At 37.4% G+C, this 18,098-nt stretch overlaps 1 protein-coding gene across 5 annotated transcripts in view; it reads right to left on the bottom strand.

Annotated features, from left to right (window-relative positions):
• The window catches only part of TBCK (TBC1 domain containing kinase), a 115,356-nt gene that overhangs the window by 87,657 nt on the left and 9,601 nt on the right, over window positions 1-18,098 (bottom strand). For all 5 annotated transcript variants that reach the window (XR_008233233.1, XM_052775011.1, XM_052775019.1 and 2 more), the window contains one exon: window positions 17,920-17,992. Coding sequence is in view for 4 of the 5 variants with exons in the window: in XM_052775011.1 (XP_052630971.1) it covers window positions 17,920-17,992 (73 nt within the window). In the remaining variant the exon portion in view is untranslated. The remainder of the gene's footprint in view (window positions 1-17,919; window positions 17,993-18,098) is intronic.

Genomic DNA, 18,098 nt, shown 5'->3' with positions numbered 1-18,098 from the left:
CAGAATATTGCCCAGGAGTTACTGTGGAAATTCATAGCCACCAAGTATTCTGTTCATAAGATCTTCTTGCTGTCTATTTTATCATGAGGTTCTCTTCATGGTGCTCTGTTGCTCTAACTTCCAGAAAGCCAACTGTAAATTTCAGTTTCAAGCAAAGTAAACAATTGCTTAACTCCAGAGTAGGAAAAGTGATTTTGGAAAAATGCATTTGACAGCCAGCAGCAGTAGTCCCTACATATACCACAGATTGCTGAAGGGAAAATAAAAACTACTCGATGCATGACATCTTGAATACTTAAGAACAAGAGGACTGTATATCATACAGTTGGAAATCGGAGGTGGGTGGGGTCAGGAGACTTGACATATTAAACTTTGGAATATAAGAATTCCAACATGAGAAAAGAAACATGAAAAGAATAGATAAAATTTCAGCATTCATGTCAGTATCATGGAAGTTATAGGTTCACACAAGTTTCTTTTCCTCCAGTTTAAAGGAAAATTAATGCCAATCTACACATGAATTCACTGTATTCATCATCTTTAACAGAAGTGCATTCATGGCATTAACTGGAAATACATCTTCTCCATCCTTTTTTTGGTGCTGCAATAAAATAGTTGACATGAGAGTAATCAGATATCTCAAAAGATCTTCCTGCCTGCTTACTGTTTCCAGTCCTACCTTCTCCTAGACAAAGCAATCTCCCCTTTTGATGACTTTGACACAGGCAGCTGTAGCTATTACAGTGTAGTTAACCAGAACACACAGATGTACCTGGACAGCAGTACAGGAGCAAAGATAACTGGGGCTGGAGGCAAAGCTGAGGCAGCAGCAAAATCTTGGGGAGAGGAGAAATGTTTCTGGTTGTTACAAATGCATTTGTGTATTTTTAACTGGTTATGGCCAGTTGTAAATTTCACTTGCTTTTATGCTATCGTAACAGTCAACATGGAGTACCTAATCCATTTTCTAGAGGCAAGAAAGCTCTACCTGGTAAGCATTCACAGTGCAATCAATACTTAACAGACTGTTTTGAGAGAGTGTGTTTCATCTGGTGAAATGAACAGAGGCCCCACTGGAATTTGAATCAACACAGGACTGGCACCAGAAAGCAAGGCTCATAATCTACTTAACTGTAGAGAGCCCTGTAATTTTTGTACCTGCTGGAGATGTATATGTGGATTAGTGTTAAGTCATGCTTCTTCAATGCAGTGGCAACTTAAGACAAGAGGAAATTGATAACAAAAACTGGAACGAGAAATATTTTGACTTCCCTCAGGAACACAGAGCAAGATCAAATGGGCTAAGATAATGCTGCTGATACCATGTTCCAGAGTTTCTCTTTCCTCAGACTTACAACTCATGGGTACACAGAAATGCACGCTTAAGGAAGTCCTTTATCAAACCTGTGCACCCTGTTCTAACATTCTATTATTGCTGTAAACAAGTAAACTCTTCCTCTAGAGTTTAATCCAGAGCTTACTGAGAATCTCAGCAACCAGGAGTCTTAAGAAGCTTATGGCACTGATACACAGGAGCAAAAACACGGGTTCCTCTTCCAAAAGGAGTGTCAGACAGGGTCTGCCCTGAGGAAGCACACCAGAGCAACACAAACCAGCAATGTCATCAATCACTACCCCAGAACTTGTGAAACTAACACACATTTGGAATTCAGGAAGGAGATTCATCACAAAAAATTGTGTCTGTTCAAAGTGGAATGGAACCAGGTTGTGAACAGATGTAATGTTTCTGAACTCATAAAAGTGACAATATTTCAATACAAGCAAAACTATAAAACAAAGAAAATGACATTTGCAGTTAGTTCCATTACCGCCAACAATGTGGATAGACTGGTTAGGAGTGGTGTGGCCAAGTGGTTACAGCAAAGGATAAAGTTTGGGTATAATCCCAGCTGAGACAATCACTACACTGACCTCAAGAAAGCCATCTGACCTCCTTATGCCTCAGTCAACCAGCTGGAAAACTGGATAAAAAGCAGGACTGGGTTGAAAACCAGATGTGCAGATAAATTGGGTCTTCCTGGGTAAATAAATTACAAAATACCCTATACAGAACATAAAGAGTTTGATGCAGGTGGGAATGGTTTATTTAGCACTTTATTACGTGTTTGATTAAAAAATGGCACTAGGGACTGAAATTGTAAACACTGCCAATTTACTTGGAAACGCATTCACATTATCAGAATGAAATGAACTGGAAGGGAATGCGACAAGCAGAGAATACAAGACAAAAAAATGAATTTTATAGGCAGAGTCCTCAGGAAGTCTTTAACTCACCCACAGAGGTATTTCACACAGGATATCTTCAACAAGTTCATATTGCTCATCTGAGGAAACTCAGTAAGTCTTTTCATTCCTTTTTTAAAGTTCTAAGCTGCAAGCATGACTTTAAAAGCAACACAAATGATGAAGGTCTCAACTTGTAATGTACAATAAAAAAAGTCCATAAAACAATGGATGAAGGCACAGATAAAGAACAACTTCACATATAGAGCAGATTGCACACAAACATTTTTAATAGACAGGTGATTTTTCAGATCATTATCACTCTGAATGATTTAAGTGTATCTGCTCCTCATAAAGCAAAAATTTTAGAACACCGCACCTTGAATTCCTTTAAGACATCCAGCTTCATCCCATACATTGGGGGAGCAAATGAACAAAGTCCTTTTGAAAAGTAAGCACACCTTATAAAGCACCATCTTAATGAAACCTCTAGTGCCATCTGATTTAACACACAGAAGGGGAAAGCCACATCCACGCTCCCAGTTTTTGATCTTGCCACTAACTTCTGAGCTGTCATTTTCTGCATCTTAGCCTTAGCTGGCTCATATGTAAAAGGTATAATAATGATACTTGTCATTGGACCAAAAAGCACAATGAAATAAACAAAATTTCAATCACCACATGTAAAGACTAGGTAAAGTAGCCCTCATTTAAAACCAAATCACAGACTCTGCATTCTTCTCACAGACTACCCATTCTGAGATAACTAACACAACAGAACTAGATGCACAGGTGACAATAAGAGAACAAAAGCTAATGGGATGAACACCAAGACAATGACCTCAAAATATACAATAAAGAACTTAACTTCAATAGCATTATAAACACGTATCATACGTCACATTGCCAACATTTCATTAAAGAAACATCACATCTCACATTCTCCTCTCCTTCTCCAAAAGGAGTGAACCGGTAAAATGTAGGAGTAGAATTGGGATCAAGTGAAGTCAGATCTCCAAAAATCTTTATTTTGTTTTCTTTTGGATTTCATGTGAACAAATACACACATTTTTAAAGGGCCACACATTTTGTGATCAACAATCCTGGCAAGGTCGATCACAAACTGACAGACTCGGGAAACCAATCACACAACATATAAAAAACAAATAAGGGAATTAACTGCAACTAGGATACTCTTTACAATAAAAAGCACTAAATCATATCTTCAGCTGCCTGGGGCTGTCTTATTAAGTTAGTTCCAAACCAAGCATCACATCCCATGCTCTAGGCAAGGACTATCATTCCTTTGTATCTGAATGCACCAGCATCTAAATTTCTAGGCATAGGTTAGGTTAAGTTTCAGCTCTCTGAAGTATAAGGGCCTTGACAATTGTCTATTAAACATTTACTATGCAGTAAATGGTACAAATAGCAGTATTACCAGAGCCTTAAACCATGCAATCATTGAAGGAAGAGTGACTTCTAAAGATGTATGATGAATGGTCACACAGTAGGCAGCGCCTATTTCCTTACCTTCCTCCATGTTAAAGTAAAAGATCTATCTGAAAAACAATTGTTTGCATGCCGAAATGCCAACTGGCAACTACTATAGATCAGTGTCTGGCTCAGACCCTATGCTTTTGAAGACACCTAAGTTCATAAGAGGTCTGAAAGTGACTTTTGTAGCAAACAAACTTTGCTTCCTTCCCAAGTCCTGCCCTGTCACAATTCTTACATAATAACAACCTTTTCAGACTTAAACACCTAATATTACCTGTTTAAATAGAAAACAGATGACAGAAAAAGTAATCGACCTAGCAAAGATCACATCTAAATTATCTCCATTTGGAGAGTTGAGGGTAAAATAAAATCATGGTCTGGATTTTTCACCATAACCTTTGTTATGAAAACAAACCCAAGAACTTCATACCATGGGAACCATTAGAAAAGTAGATGCCTGACTCAGAATGACTAATAAATAAATAATAATAAAAAAGAAGCCACCAGGTCCACACATTCATGAGGCTAATTTCAAAAAGAATAGTTCTACTAATACAAGGAGAGGGTGGGAAGGATTACAAAAGCTCATGATTACGGCTATATAGGTAAGATTTTTCTCTAAAAGATAAAGAAAATATTCTGAGGTAATCACATCTAAGTGATCAAATGGTACTAAACTGGCGTTTTAAAAAAAAACACAAAATGATAGTTACAATACAATGGCAAGAGTCAGCAACACTGACTTTGCAGTAAAAAATTACAGAAAAAGAATACTATGCATTTCGAAGTCCATGTGATCCCTGTAACTCACTAGTGACAGCACATCCTTTCAGCATAAATGACAGTATAAAAAGCTGGTTATAGACTTGGGAAAGTGGGTATCAAGTACCAAAGAAAGGTGCTCCACAAAACATTCTCATTATCCCTCAGCCAGCTAGTCTTCACCTAGCTCATCGCAGCATTGTACTGCTGAGAAATTTTGCAGATGCACAACTCAACAGATTCAGGATTTTTGTAATGCAGGGAAGTTGAAGTTGAAGAAATCTATTTTCCTTTCCTATAAAAAAACCCTCTGAGGAACATAAACAGCAAAGATGAAGACCAAGAAGTATTCTTACACCAGAAAAGTAAAGATTCAGTTAACACACATTAGCAACCAGAAGGCTGTGGAGATCTGGAATATCTTCATATCTGAGAGCACCATTATTTTAAGGGTCAAATCCTTGCAACCCCCCTTCAAACCAAGAACCAAAAGGAGAAGTTCTCCTTTGTCTGTACGCTTCATACATGCTGTGAAGACATCGTTTCCAATGGCTGAAGTTGGCACGTTAGACTATCAAATCCGGGTATCAGTCAATGCACTCTCTACACAAAAATCCTATTTTGAGCTGGGGATCTCTACCCAGCATCCACCTAACAGAACATAATTTGGCCTATTATTCTATTCTACCACTACAGATGTTTTGAGACTATTACTAACATAAAATGATGACTTCAATTAAACTAAATTTAAAGAACACCATTCTTCCACATTTTTCCATCAAAAGTATATTAATGATTTAAGAAAAAAATTATACTTCTAAAAAAAGCTTATATTACATTATGTATTGTCAATTACATAGTGTAATGTAATTTTTTTTTAAAGTATAATTTTTAAGTGTAACTGCTGACCTAGTGTCAATTATGGCAACACTATGTTGACCTCAAGCATATTTAAAGTGCTCTTTCAAGGGGAAGAACATAGTAAAAGAATTTTTTTATAGTCACCACAATCATTCACTATAAAGTTTTTAAAAAATATGATTTCCACTCTCTCTGTTTATAGTCAGATGATATCTTTAACAATTGCTGAATCCACACCGAGAAACAAAAATAGTGTTTAATGCCCAGGCATTAATTTCTAATTGAATCAACAGAGTTATCAGAAATTATAGTAATTAACCAAATATGTTCATCCTGTGTTGTTAGTCCACCCAATGAATATCCAAAAGTTACTCAAAGCTTTCAATACTACACTTAAAATAGACAGTACCATGTGCTGGTTCAGCAGCAATTCTCAGTACCATTTGCGTTAGTCAAAATTACTGCTTTTCAAAGGTTTGCTGACAGGATACTATTGACTAATTTCATCACTGCTTTTCTGCCTCCTCCCATTAAGAAAAGAGGTAGTATTGTGCAGAGTTTGCTAGTATGGTCTTTGCCAGGAAAAAAGGGAAGTGGGGTGGGTGGGAGGATATTATCAGAACTGCCTTACTGTGCTACAGTTAACTTGGTGCAGCTTCCTTCTATACACCAGGGCCAGAAGAAAAACATTTTCTTAATCAAAGGCACAGCCATGTACATATGAAAGAACAGTATCGGAGGGCCACCTTAGATTGTACGTTTGAAGCTGTCATAATAAAACAAATGTTCATATGCTTGAGGTACATTATTTTCAGGTACTAAAGTTGCCTCTTTTCACCCTGAACTGCTCTACCATTCAGGCTTAGCTCAACAGGACGACAGAAGATTCTTTTCCTGCCACCACTGTCTTTATCCAGACAGAACTCAAGCCTCATAAACTGGAAGCTGTAAGCTTGTATCTACTTTATAAAGATAACTGTGATTTTACTAGGGCTGAGGATTCTCTGCTACAAAGATCAGTGTCACAGCCAGATTTCTTCAGAAACAAACACCAAGACAGCAACATTTTGAAGTTTTCATTCTGATGGGGAGTGGGTCAAACCTACATTTGCTCTTAGGAACTACTCTGCAACCATGCCATTACAAGACTAAAGGTGTTGTCATACTTTCAAATGCAAACAGAGGAATTATTTTGGGATATCATTACTAAAAGGAAGCTTTCTAAGAAGTTTTTGCTTGGAGTAACATTATTCGCATGAAGAAAAAGTTAAAGATGTTTTATTTGGAAACAATGCTTTTAGTTGAGTCTTTCTGCAGGGGCTTTCATTCCTATATTATATAGTTCTTGGTTTATAGCAAATGTATGCATTGAAATAAGCAAATTGGGGAATATCCACAGAATTCCAAGTCTGCTTTAAGCATTGTCTATAAAAAAATTAATCAATTTATTTCCTTAAGCTAATTTGTTTGCATATTAGCTTCTCTGCTTACAAGAACATGCATATGCACAGCATACACAGAGGACTGTAACAGTGGTTTTACAGTGCTAAACATTTTTTTTCCCCCATAAAGAAAAGTAAAAACAGTGTTTTATTACTTTTGTAAATGCTGCACCGGCAAAACAGCTGAAGTTGGGTTGTACCAGTTGTTTATCATCTTTGATAAAATTAGAAGAGCAGAAGAAAAATGAGATTTCAGAAATCACTAGAAAATAAAACCAAGATAAGGTTGTCTGCTCAGGATTTGATGGAAATTTGTACAGAAAGGCACCAAATGGCTAGCCATAGCCCAAGTATAGGAAAGAAACATGTCTCCAATGCTCATCTCAGTTTTCATTGTCACCATATTAAGTCTGCAGATCCCTGAAGATCAAATTGTCTGAAGAGTTAAAATAAAATAAAACAAAATAATTTTAAAAAACCCCAAACCAACCAAAAAAAATCCCCAAACCCCAATGCCTAGATTTCCTTTAGTGAGTTTTAAACCTGAATGACTTCTTCTGGAGACTACAAAGTATTACTGATAGCAGACAGGAAAGAATTCCCATGTCTGCCTTTATATTTTATCACAAACTTGCACAAACTTCAGTTACATCTGGAAGCCAAACATAAATTAAACACAGAGCAAGCAGGTACTGCACAATCCAATGTTTTCCTTTTCTTTGAACCTCTCAAGCCTGGACAGATGTGCCACTCTTCACTATGCTGGAAGACAACAGAACAGATGAGCTCCTGGAAATCCAGAGTTCATACTCAGGCACCCAAAGCAAGGGGCTCCCAACCATTAAAATACTGCCTGAATTCAAAAGATTGTGTATTAAGAATTACTGTGTAACGTGGTTAAGAAAGAAAATGTTAGAAACAATGGGATTCTCAACACCACATCTTCTGCTCCTGAATAAATCCAACATTTTTTTCCCCTTGTTTGGGGACTAAAAAAAAGTCCAAAATGACTCTCCAATGCACAAAAAGCTAAAAGAATTCTCAAAACGCTCAGATCATGAAAAAACCAGAAAGCTCCTCTTCTTCAAAGATCTAAAAGATGAAGAACTCAGCTCCCTTTAAGAATTTAGCTTCTCTGAGCAGAGCAGTCTTCTGCACATAATTTAGTGCAAGATGCAGCCAAGGAATAATCTCCTGCAGAGATTAAAGATGATCTCGTGACTATCGCGCATGACTCCTCAGGTGGGGAGAGGGAAGTCTGCATTTAAAGTAGGAATTATCATTCTGTTAAAAATAAAAACCCAACACACACAAAAAGGTTTTCTATGGTAGCAAATGGTCAAGAAAATAACACAAGAACAAAGGTTCATAATTTGAAGAAATTGCATGAGGACTATAAATGTTATGCCATCTCACTATAGTGGCTCAGAACACAAAAGTGAGCAACCTCACAGGTACTATATTTAAAACTAAAGAATGTGTAGAGATTACTGAGGACATACAGGGAAAAATAATTGTAAGTACACACAAACACACACAAATTCATACAAGAACCAACTATTCTCACCTACTTTCAGCATCTTACCTGTAGTTCTACAAATATAAAGTAAAGCAAGAACTATGTTCCACAACTTCTAGCTTCCCTTGTTTCACTCTGTACTGAAACACAGTAAGTATTCCATCTTTGAAAACTAATTATATCTGTCAGGAATTCTGAGCAACTAACATGAAAAGAGGAGAGACTTGACTCTACTAATGGGTTACTTTGATAATCAGCAAAGGAGATACCTAAGCTACTTATGTAGGGCCAGCTCACAGCTTTTATGCAGCTTATGCAAAACTGAGCTTTATTTAAGTTAAATAAATGAGAACAGCAACCTTCAGTTTTGTGTTTGCAGCAGAAAGCTCAAGGCAACTTAAGGAGTTCTATATTAAGACTTGAGTTCGGATCAGAGCACGCCTTTAAAGTATACCCTCCTGATCAGCCTCTCCTACTATGCTTGATTCACAGAGTGGTTTCAAAGCACACAAACTGGATTCGTTTTAGGTGAACCAGAAGATAGGATCCGGAAGCTGACTATTGCCCTGCAGCTGCTAATGGGCATTTGGTCCAGAGCAGACTGGAGCTATACGGAATCAGCACCCCTAAAAGATGTATAGTACACTTTGCTTTACATATCTGTTCCTACTGGATCACATTACTTGCTAATAAGGACATAGCCTGAGAAAAGTCCCTTTTCTTAGTACAGGTAATCCAAGGCTTTTTTACCTCATCTGTGGTAACCTATGCTCTTGGGTTCCACAAAGACACTCTAGCACTGTGGGCCAAGAGGAGTACAGTCAGCCTACAGGCTGTCCCCACGACTGAGCCAGCTGCCAACCTCAGCCAGCATTTCCTGCATGAACTCCTACCCGCAGCACCAGGAGGGCACAAGCAGGGGCAAAAGTCTGTGCTGCAGCTCTCCACAGCTTCTTCCACTGCAGCCAGGGAGCATACGTGGTTAGCCTCTCAGGGTGGAGGACTCTTGCCCTACTGAAGTAGTGCCGGGTATCAAGCAGACATTTTAAGATCACAGGGGTGCTTTCTGCCATTTAAGGTTACAATGGACAACTGCATATTTTACTTTCTTTTTAAGGAAGACCTGTATCTGTGGCACAAGAATAGAGTTTTGCTTAATGTTAGCCATGCCGACTTTTTCCTTCCCACTGCAACGGAAGTGATGGGTCCCTAACTTCATTATACAACGAGATGGATTGTCTCGTTCTTTCTGTGGTGCCCCAGGTGGAACAGAAAAATCTCATTAAGAATCTGAACAATGAAAATTTTTAAAACAAAGCTGAAAATGAAGTGTAGTTATTAATGCAGTTAACATTATTGCAGCTGTGTGGCACTATGAACTGAACTGACAGCTCTAGAAATCGTGACTAGCTAACAATAAGTAATACTGTCCTTGCAGCCAGACAGGACTGATTTTTTTGTTATTAATTTCTGCAGTTCTGTGAAGCACTGCCAGTTAAAAAAAAAGGGGGGGTGGGGAGGGGGTGGGGGAGCAGGCTACTTCTTGAATAGCATAGTTGCAGAGCTAACACACTAGAAGATAATTAACTTTTAAGAAAAATAAATTACATTTAAAAAAAAGGAAAAAGTCACTTCAAGAAAAATATAACCACTAACTCCAGTAAGGACAGATATTAGCAGATGATAACTGAGCATGTTTCCTTTTTTATGAGTTACTGGATAGCAGGAAAAGCACCTAGAACTTCTTAAAACCACACTAAAGCAATCTCTTTACAAATTTCTCAGCCTTTGAGAGAAAGGCTGCACTTTAGGCATCTCTGCATGAAAGGATTAAGCATTATCAACAAGCCAAATTCCTAATTAACCCCTTGCTCCCCCCCAATCCCCATTTTATAAAGGTATAACAGAATTTTTAAAGCTATGAACAAAAATTGCAACAGTGCACAGCTCTTCTCTTAAAGCCAGGCATTTCCTGCAAATCAGTAGACTTTGCAACAGCGTTCTTTTAACAAACAACTTGACTATACCACAATTTAAAAAAAAATCTAAATATCTAAGGTTAAAAACCATACCTAGGTACATTTTAGTGGTTAGCTCAAAAAAATCTGGATCCCTGTATCAATGATACAGATGCTGCTCAAAAGTGAAACAGAACGGAAAGTTCCGAAAGAAAAACAGTCTGCAAATGCAGGTGATCAAAGGGACTTTGCAACTAGGCCAATAAGCAATGCTGCTGTTAGGAATTTCATAGCTAACAACTAAGATTCCAAAAGGCATTAGAAGTGCATCACTTTGATCTATATTCCAGTACGTGCCATCACAACAGGCAGGAAACACCTATCAAGAGAGGTAACAATAAACTTAAGTGTAGCCAAAGCAGATGCCTGTGACTATAAATTAGAAATGTATTTATCAGCATATAATTAATATTAAATTTCCTTGAAAGTGATATGAGAAATGTGATCACCAAAGGGGCAAACAGAGATGGATATAGTCGCATGTAGGAAAAATCCACAAAACAAAAGTCGCCAGACAAAAGGACAAGAGAAGGACAGCAGACTGTACGCAGGATGTACTCCCAAATATGTAAGAAGGATGACTGGCAAAATATAAAACAAAACAAACAGTACTGGGAGTAAAGGCGACCACCCCTTGCGGGGGCCGGAGAGTGGTGAGAACACAAAAGTATCAGGCATTTGATAATAGTAGAAGACAGACCAGTCCACACTGGTTCTTAATTCACTCAAAGAGCTCTCAAGCCTGATCACCTTCACTTCCAAGAACCACCAAGGTCCATAGCTACCACTGTTAACTGTACAGCATCAGCTCCATGGTACTGTATACTCACAGCTAATTTACAATACGTGTTAAAGACTAACAGTTTTGTGTACACAGTAATGATTAACAACATGAATGAGTTAACCTTTAGCAAGATGTGTGCTGCTAATGAATGAAATTAACAGTTTAAACCTCAAAACTAGCCTGATCTGTCAGCCTTCTAAACACTCCTATCACAGCAATCTCCAATTCCCTGGTATCTCTCTAGCTATAAACACACAAGCCAGTGCATATATTCAGTCCCAACAAAAGTTCCTTCTGTCTGCACATGTATCTGTCCATCTGAAGGTCCTGTTGGTTCAGGAGCCAAGCAATTCAGTTAACTTAGTGCTGTGCCCATGATACGGTGCCCACAAAATTGCAGGACAGGGAAAAAGAGGCTATACAATGTTTCCCATAACATTATGTTCTGTAAACCTATCATTTCAAGTCTGGCACAACACTGATGTAGGGACAGTATGGGACTAATACAGCTTCTAGGCAGGAAAGCAGCTAGCTTTGACTGAAGGCACAAGTCTGGGTCTATTTGCACTGTAAAACAGAGGAGCTTGAACCCAAGGAGAGAACATCCATGTGCAAAAAAGAAATTATTTCAAACCACAATGACATTAGAGATGTTTGCAAGCATATCAATGCATCTAAATAAACCAGCTGTCTGATCCCTAATTAGTGACAAATGCTCCCTTGAAGATATTGCTCAGTAGTTCCAAATGCAAGAACTTGCACTTCAAAAATATAATCCCTTTCTAGAAGTATGCACTGTATAGCAAGTTTAATGAGTGTTAGCTCTTCCTTTTTTTCCTTCCTAAAAGCAAGATAAGTGTCAAACACTGTATTAAGTTAGAATAATCATATACTAACCACATCTTGTTCTCGCAAGTCTACAGGCAATTTTTATTCCAAACAACTATCATAAATCAACATTAAGATTAATAATGTGGCTTAAATCCAGTAAGATTTGCACAGTACAAACTTGACATTTGGTTTTTCAGCCATTAGCTCATTAGTAGTTCACTCATTTATGCAGAATGGAATTTTAACACTGATCCTTACACAGTTCCTTGCAGAAATATCTCTGCAGGATGAAGTCACCCTGCACTGAGGAAGGCGTTTGGTCTGTTCAAGAGAAACTCAATGTCCTCTTTCACTAGATACTGAAGACTCAAAGCTCTCCACTACTTTTGTTCTCAATTAACTCAGCATAACTCATCTTCAGCTCAAGATCTTTAATACTGCTTTTAGCACGGAAATCTGTATGAGGTGTCTACAAGAAACTACAGAAGTAGTACAGTAGAGCAAAAGGTTGAAATATAATTACACACTTTTTCCACATCTACAGACTTTATGTTGTATACAGCCACCATATCTACTTTTTAATAGCAAGAAGCAGAGACTATCATAATCTCAAACGTAGGATTCTTCTGTTTTCTTTTTTCCTGGAAGAGAGGAAGATAAAAAACAAGTGTGCACTCACTGTTACGTTTCACATGTAAGGGAGACACGGACACATGTTCTGGGATGTCTTTGTGCTGCCATCAAACATTGCAGTCAACTATACAAGCAAAGAATTTGGTTCCATACCTAAAAAGGTCACTCAGACATGAAAAGAAATAATGTTCACCTCAGCTACCTCATGAAAGTTATACCCCTTTTCCATTCTAAACAATCGTTTTCTTGTGAGGGGAAAGGCAAGACACAGGAGACAATCTATGCTAAAACAAACATTACAGGAAGAGTTGCAGTCAGACTAAAAATTACTTAGAGAAATAAAAAAACCCCTCCTATATGAAGAAAAGCGTCATTGGACAATACATAAACAAGTCTGGACTAATGCCTAATTCTTTATCATAGCTTTGGAAGCAAAGCATTGGCAAGAAACTAAAGGAAAACCCTACAGACACTAAATGCCCAAACTATAGACTCTTACACATGCTTAGGAAGTTTGTTTATTAATGCTGCTTCATTTTACTAGTTCATCATTTATCCTTGCTAAATGCAGCCTCATTATGACATATGGATTTGTCATGTGAAATTCCAACACAGACTTGATTCAAAGCAGAATACACTCAGCCCTTGAAGTTCTGCTCATATGCAGCTCTTCAAGTCAAATCATGTAAAACCTTCAGCCTTTTGATGACTTGCACCTGTCTTACAATATTTTTGAAGAATCCCTGGCTACTCAGAAATTGCTTTTCCCCCTGTCTAATAATCTATTCTGTAATGTATTTTCACATCAAGTTTGCCAAAAGCACAGAAACAGAAAGGATAGCGTAAAAAAATCTAATTCAATCAATGAGCAGACAACTGTTTAATACAGCCAAATAAAATGTACTCATCCGAATCAGTCAGATCATGTTTTCTCCAAACTAGTAAACAGCTGCAGACACAGTCTGCTTCCCATCAAATGTTCCATGTAAAACAAACTATACCTTGTATCTCTGATGGTTCACTAGTAATTTTTCAAAACCATGACTTTCAAAACATATGACAACTATATTTTATTGAAGAAAGGAATAGGCTTAGACTGCCCAAGCCACAAATTGAACACCAATCCAGAAACTCTATTGCAGGTGCCAAAAGTCTGCTGAATGTCAGTATTTGCTGGCATTTTTATTATTATGAATACAAGTGCAGGCCAGCTTCTTCAAAGAAGAAACACACTTCAAGCGTGACAGAAATGCAAAAGCTCACAACGCCTATTATAAAAACACAGGAGCAGAGAAAACTCCTTTAACACTGTCTGGAAAAGGTGTCCCAAAGGAGTAGTTGTAAATGTGTTTAAAAGATGGTGAACCTTAAAAATAAACGCACATCTTACATTCTGATCTGTGGTATCAACAGCACTAAAATAACTAGCAACTTTGAAAATCTAGTAAAATTTTGACTGCCACAAACATGAAAACTACCCTTAGTGAGACAGCTGAAGTACAAAACTTCTACCCACCGTAATTTTTTGTGACTTATTTTCAATTCACTCAGAAGAAAAAAATCCTTGCGTGTGCAAGAAGACACAGAGGAAGCCAGCCAGACCAAGACACATTTTCAAATCTCTGAACAGCAGTAAACTATTATGAGCTTAAATCAGGTATTCACTATTTTTGCTTGACTATGTACATAAATACCTAGCCCTTTAAAAATTTAACTGACTCCTGAACATAGTTCACAGAGCTGATTTTGCACTAATGTGACAGTTATAAACAAAAATTAAGTGCGTACTTTCTCTGACTCAGAGTAAAAACAAACAGGACAATAAATCGGGAATAAACAAACAGGAAACAATGACCCAGACTACAATCTTTCACACAGAGGACAAGGGAGACTGATCTGGTAAAAAATGGGACACCAATGCCTAAAATTCTTATCCTACCCTAGCCTATCCTAAAACTCTTATCCATGGTTGCAGCCTGAGCTCCCTGTGGCACACAACTCCAAAGAGCTCCTCTGCTGTTATTGTGATGCCCTGTGGAAGGACAGTAAAGAAAATTGGAATCAATGTCACTTTTACAAGCATTAATTGTAGTTATGATGTCCACATGGCTATCCCCTGAATAAAACATAGAAAACACTAAAGAGCTGTATTAAATTCCTCTTCTGCATCTGGCTACCTATGGTAAGAATTGCAAAGAGCTGCCTCATTTCATCCATTTCAGAGTTCTTGAAATTTACCGGATAGAGTTCTAACAGCAGCACATGCTCCTTCTAGGATCCCAAAATGCATCACTCAAAAGAGAAAATAATCTGGCCATAATTACCAAACATTTACTTGCATTACCCTTTGAAAGTGAAGTTGAGCATGTTAGCTTTGAGGACAATGACAAACCATCTTTGTAACTCCCGGAGACTGCTGTCACAGTATTCTTAGGCAATGAATGAATTCTTGAATATATCACAAATCCAAGTTATAGAAAATTTTTGGTGGTATCCTCAGTAAAATGACTTACTGCACTGTGACAGAGCAGAGAAGGTAAATGGTTAGAGCTCTAATTTCCAGTATTTGGCCCCTATATGCAACTGATTCATTAGAATTAGAAGACTTGGTGAAACTCTGAGGTTAACTGAACAAAGAACTCTGCTGCATTTCTTTTTTTTTTTTTTAAATATAATTCATATATTAAGGAATGTATGTTACACTTGATGCATGACTTCAGGAAAGATTAACTGCAAGTAACTACCGAACAGCTGTATGGCCTGTTTTCCAGTATGTGTGGAAAGACAGACAGTCCATAATGTAATGTCTTGAATTTCAGCGCTAACATAATAGAAGATTTCCTGCTGATTTTACGTCAGCTTGTGGTACAGGTGCAAAGGACTAAAGTTACTGGCAAGCGTAAGGAAAATTAATCTAGAAACCAGAAGAGCAGCTTTTCGCATTCCATAAACAGTTTATAAAATTAATTGCAATAGCATACACATCAACTCCGGATGTGTAATCAGCTATGCTATCATTGACCAATACAATAAGAATACCTGGAAAAAGCCAAATACTTCCCCTTCCAAAGGTAATTGATATAGACAGATCACATAACCAATAACTGGGAATTGGTCCATCCAAGTTATTTCTGGAAATATATGGGTCTCACCACGTCGGTCTTTCTTGCAAGAAACTTCATTTGAAGTGAACGTAATTTATCTTTTAGCTACTACTGCAAAAGCTGTAATGTATAGTAGATGAATCACTAACATCTCTTAAAGCTATGAACACACATACAGGCTGTATTTTAGCCCTATACCTCAGGTGTTACAACTTCCTGAAGAAATACCAATCAGCTCATTAAAAGAAAGATAAGATAGTAGAATAACTTATTTCAGTAAAAACTCTCTCAAGCCAAAAGGAAAAAATAAAGCCAGGCTTTATGCATCTACTTTCAACAGAGCCACAGTCCAAATAGCTGAGGTAACTGTTGCAAACTAAGTAACTTCTCCCAGCCTGTCAAAACCCCAAAGTTGCATACCTTAGCAAACTATCTGAAAAGGTCTCAAAAATCTTTCTGGGTGCCACAAAACACATGCTAGTATAGAGGGGCATAATGGATTTGCATACAGACCACAACCGTTATTTGAGAAAGTTTTGTTTATAGAATTATGACAGAGAAATATAATTTTTTTTCCTTTCAAAAAAGGACACCTTCCCCTCACAATTCTAAGGCTGCAGGATTAAGTCGTAACAGAAGTTGTCAGAGAATCTACATAAGTATACTGTATCAAGCAATTCAAAGCAAATTAAAATAGCTACACGCATGCTTTTTCAAAAACAGTCAAGAGGCAACAGACAGTCTGGGCTGCTTCTCATGTGACACCAAGATACACACGTTCAAAGAACAGTGCGAGAACTGAATGAAAAACGAAAGAAAAGAGCTTTAACTATTTCTGGAACTTTGCACAACAGGAACCTGATGCAAAACTGTGTGAAGGGCTGTAATATATACCACACATGAAAAGCCCTTTGCACCTAAATACCTCTCTATCTTAAGAAAAAAAAGGAAGCCATATTTGCCTAACACTCCTCAAACTATAGTCCTCTGCAACACATACAGTCATAAAGCTTAAATTCACAGAAAGCTAACACACAGGTACAGGGCATTTTGCATTTAGATTTATCTCTGCCAGACAACATTGTTAGCATCCTATGTAGGCGTTGCAAGTCTCAGAAGGCTACAGATCCAGTATTACTCCCTTATACAAATCTAATTTGGGATGAGTCACAGGAAGTCTATCTGCATAGTACCTTATGAAACACAGCCCACCTGAGGTGTCTAACATTAACTGGGAAGACACATAACAATTTGTCAATTATTTTACCGAGTAATTATCATCTCTACACTTGATACACATGAATATCAAGAGAGATGAAATCTAATTCTTGCTATAAACTTTTCAGAAACTAGAACGAAGAGACTTTTGATTTCTCTAAATATGTTTTATATTTATATATTTGCAGTTCTGGAAATAACCAGTTAGCCTACAATGCCTTGCTACCCCAAATGGAAATAATGTTTCTCTTCTTCCACTCTTTCCATTTTCTGTGTTACACATTCTTTAGGACAAGAGACTACTTCTTTGCTCCAAAGGTAATAGTGATAGACTTTAAAATTACAGTTAACACTTTTAGCAACAAGTCTGATGGGGATTTTGTTTGTTTGCTGCTTTAAAGCTAGAGATCAACTATTCTATACATCCTAGTATGAAAGCAAATATTCTTGACATCCAGCCTTTGGACTTGGTTTTGACCAAAGCCTTGCCGAAATGACTATATTAACCCAAATTCAAATCACTTATAGTACCCTGGCATATATATCTGACATCCTGTACACTTTCTAGTTAATAAATTAATACATTTCTGCATATGAAAAACACACACCAAGTTCTGTCCTTTCTAATGAAAGCTGTATTTCATCATCTGGCAGGCATACAATCTTCAAAGTCTTAGGACGATACTTATCCTGTCATAGGTCTGATTTTATTTTTAAAAAGAAAACCCAAAACTACTATTACAAGACAGACAGGATTTTATGAGTTACAAAGTATTTCAGTTGTAAGCAAGTTCCGCATAAGTCTTCTAGCTTTTAGAATTGTATGGAAATAAGTACTCCTCTTTCAGGCACATGTTTTATCTGATAAACAATGTCTTTAACTTAAACTTTAACAGAGTAAAATTTATATAAACCAGTAAAAGTTAAAAAAAGGTCTGGGACTTTGCCACAAATGATATGTGAAATTATGGTGAGTGGATTTGAGTTTAGCTTGACACCTCACCTGACTGGCTTTCTCTCTCGTAGCAAATCTTCCAGACTCTTTTCACAGTGTTCAGCCGCCACAACCAGTCTCTCTAATTGAGAAGAAGAAGGAAAAAAAAAAAAAAAAAGTATAAGAGGACTAGAATCCAAATGAGACAGTGGGATTACAGACTTCTCAGTCTACCTATTTGGCAGATG

This window comes from Harpia harpyja, chromosome 2, assembly GCF_026419915.1.
Source record: "Harpia harpyja isolate bHarHar1 chromosome 2, bHarHar1 primary haplotype, whole genome shotgun sequence".
NCBI classification, from domain to species: Eukaryota; Metazoa; Chordata; class Aves; order Accipitriformes; family Accipitridae; genus Harpia; species Harpia harpyja.
The sequence above is the reverse complement of the archived record's forward strand: the minus strand, read 5'-3'. Positions and strand labels throughout refer to the sequence as shown.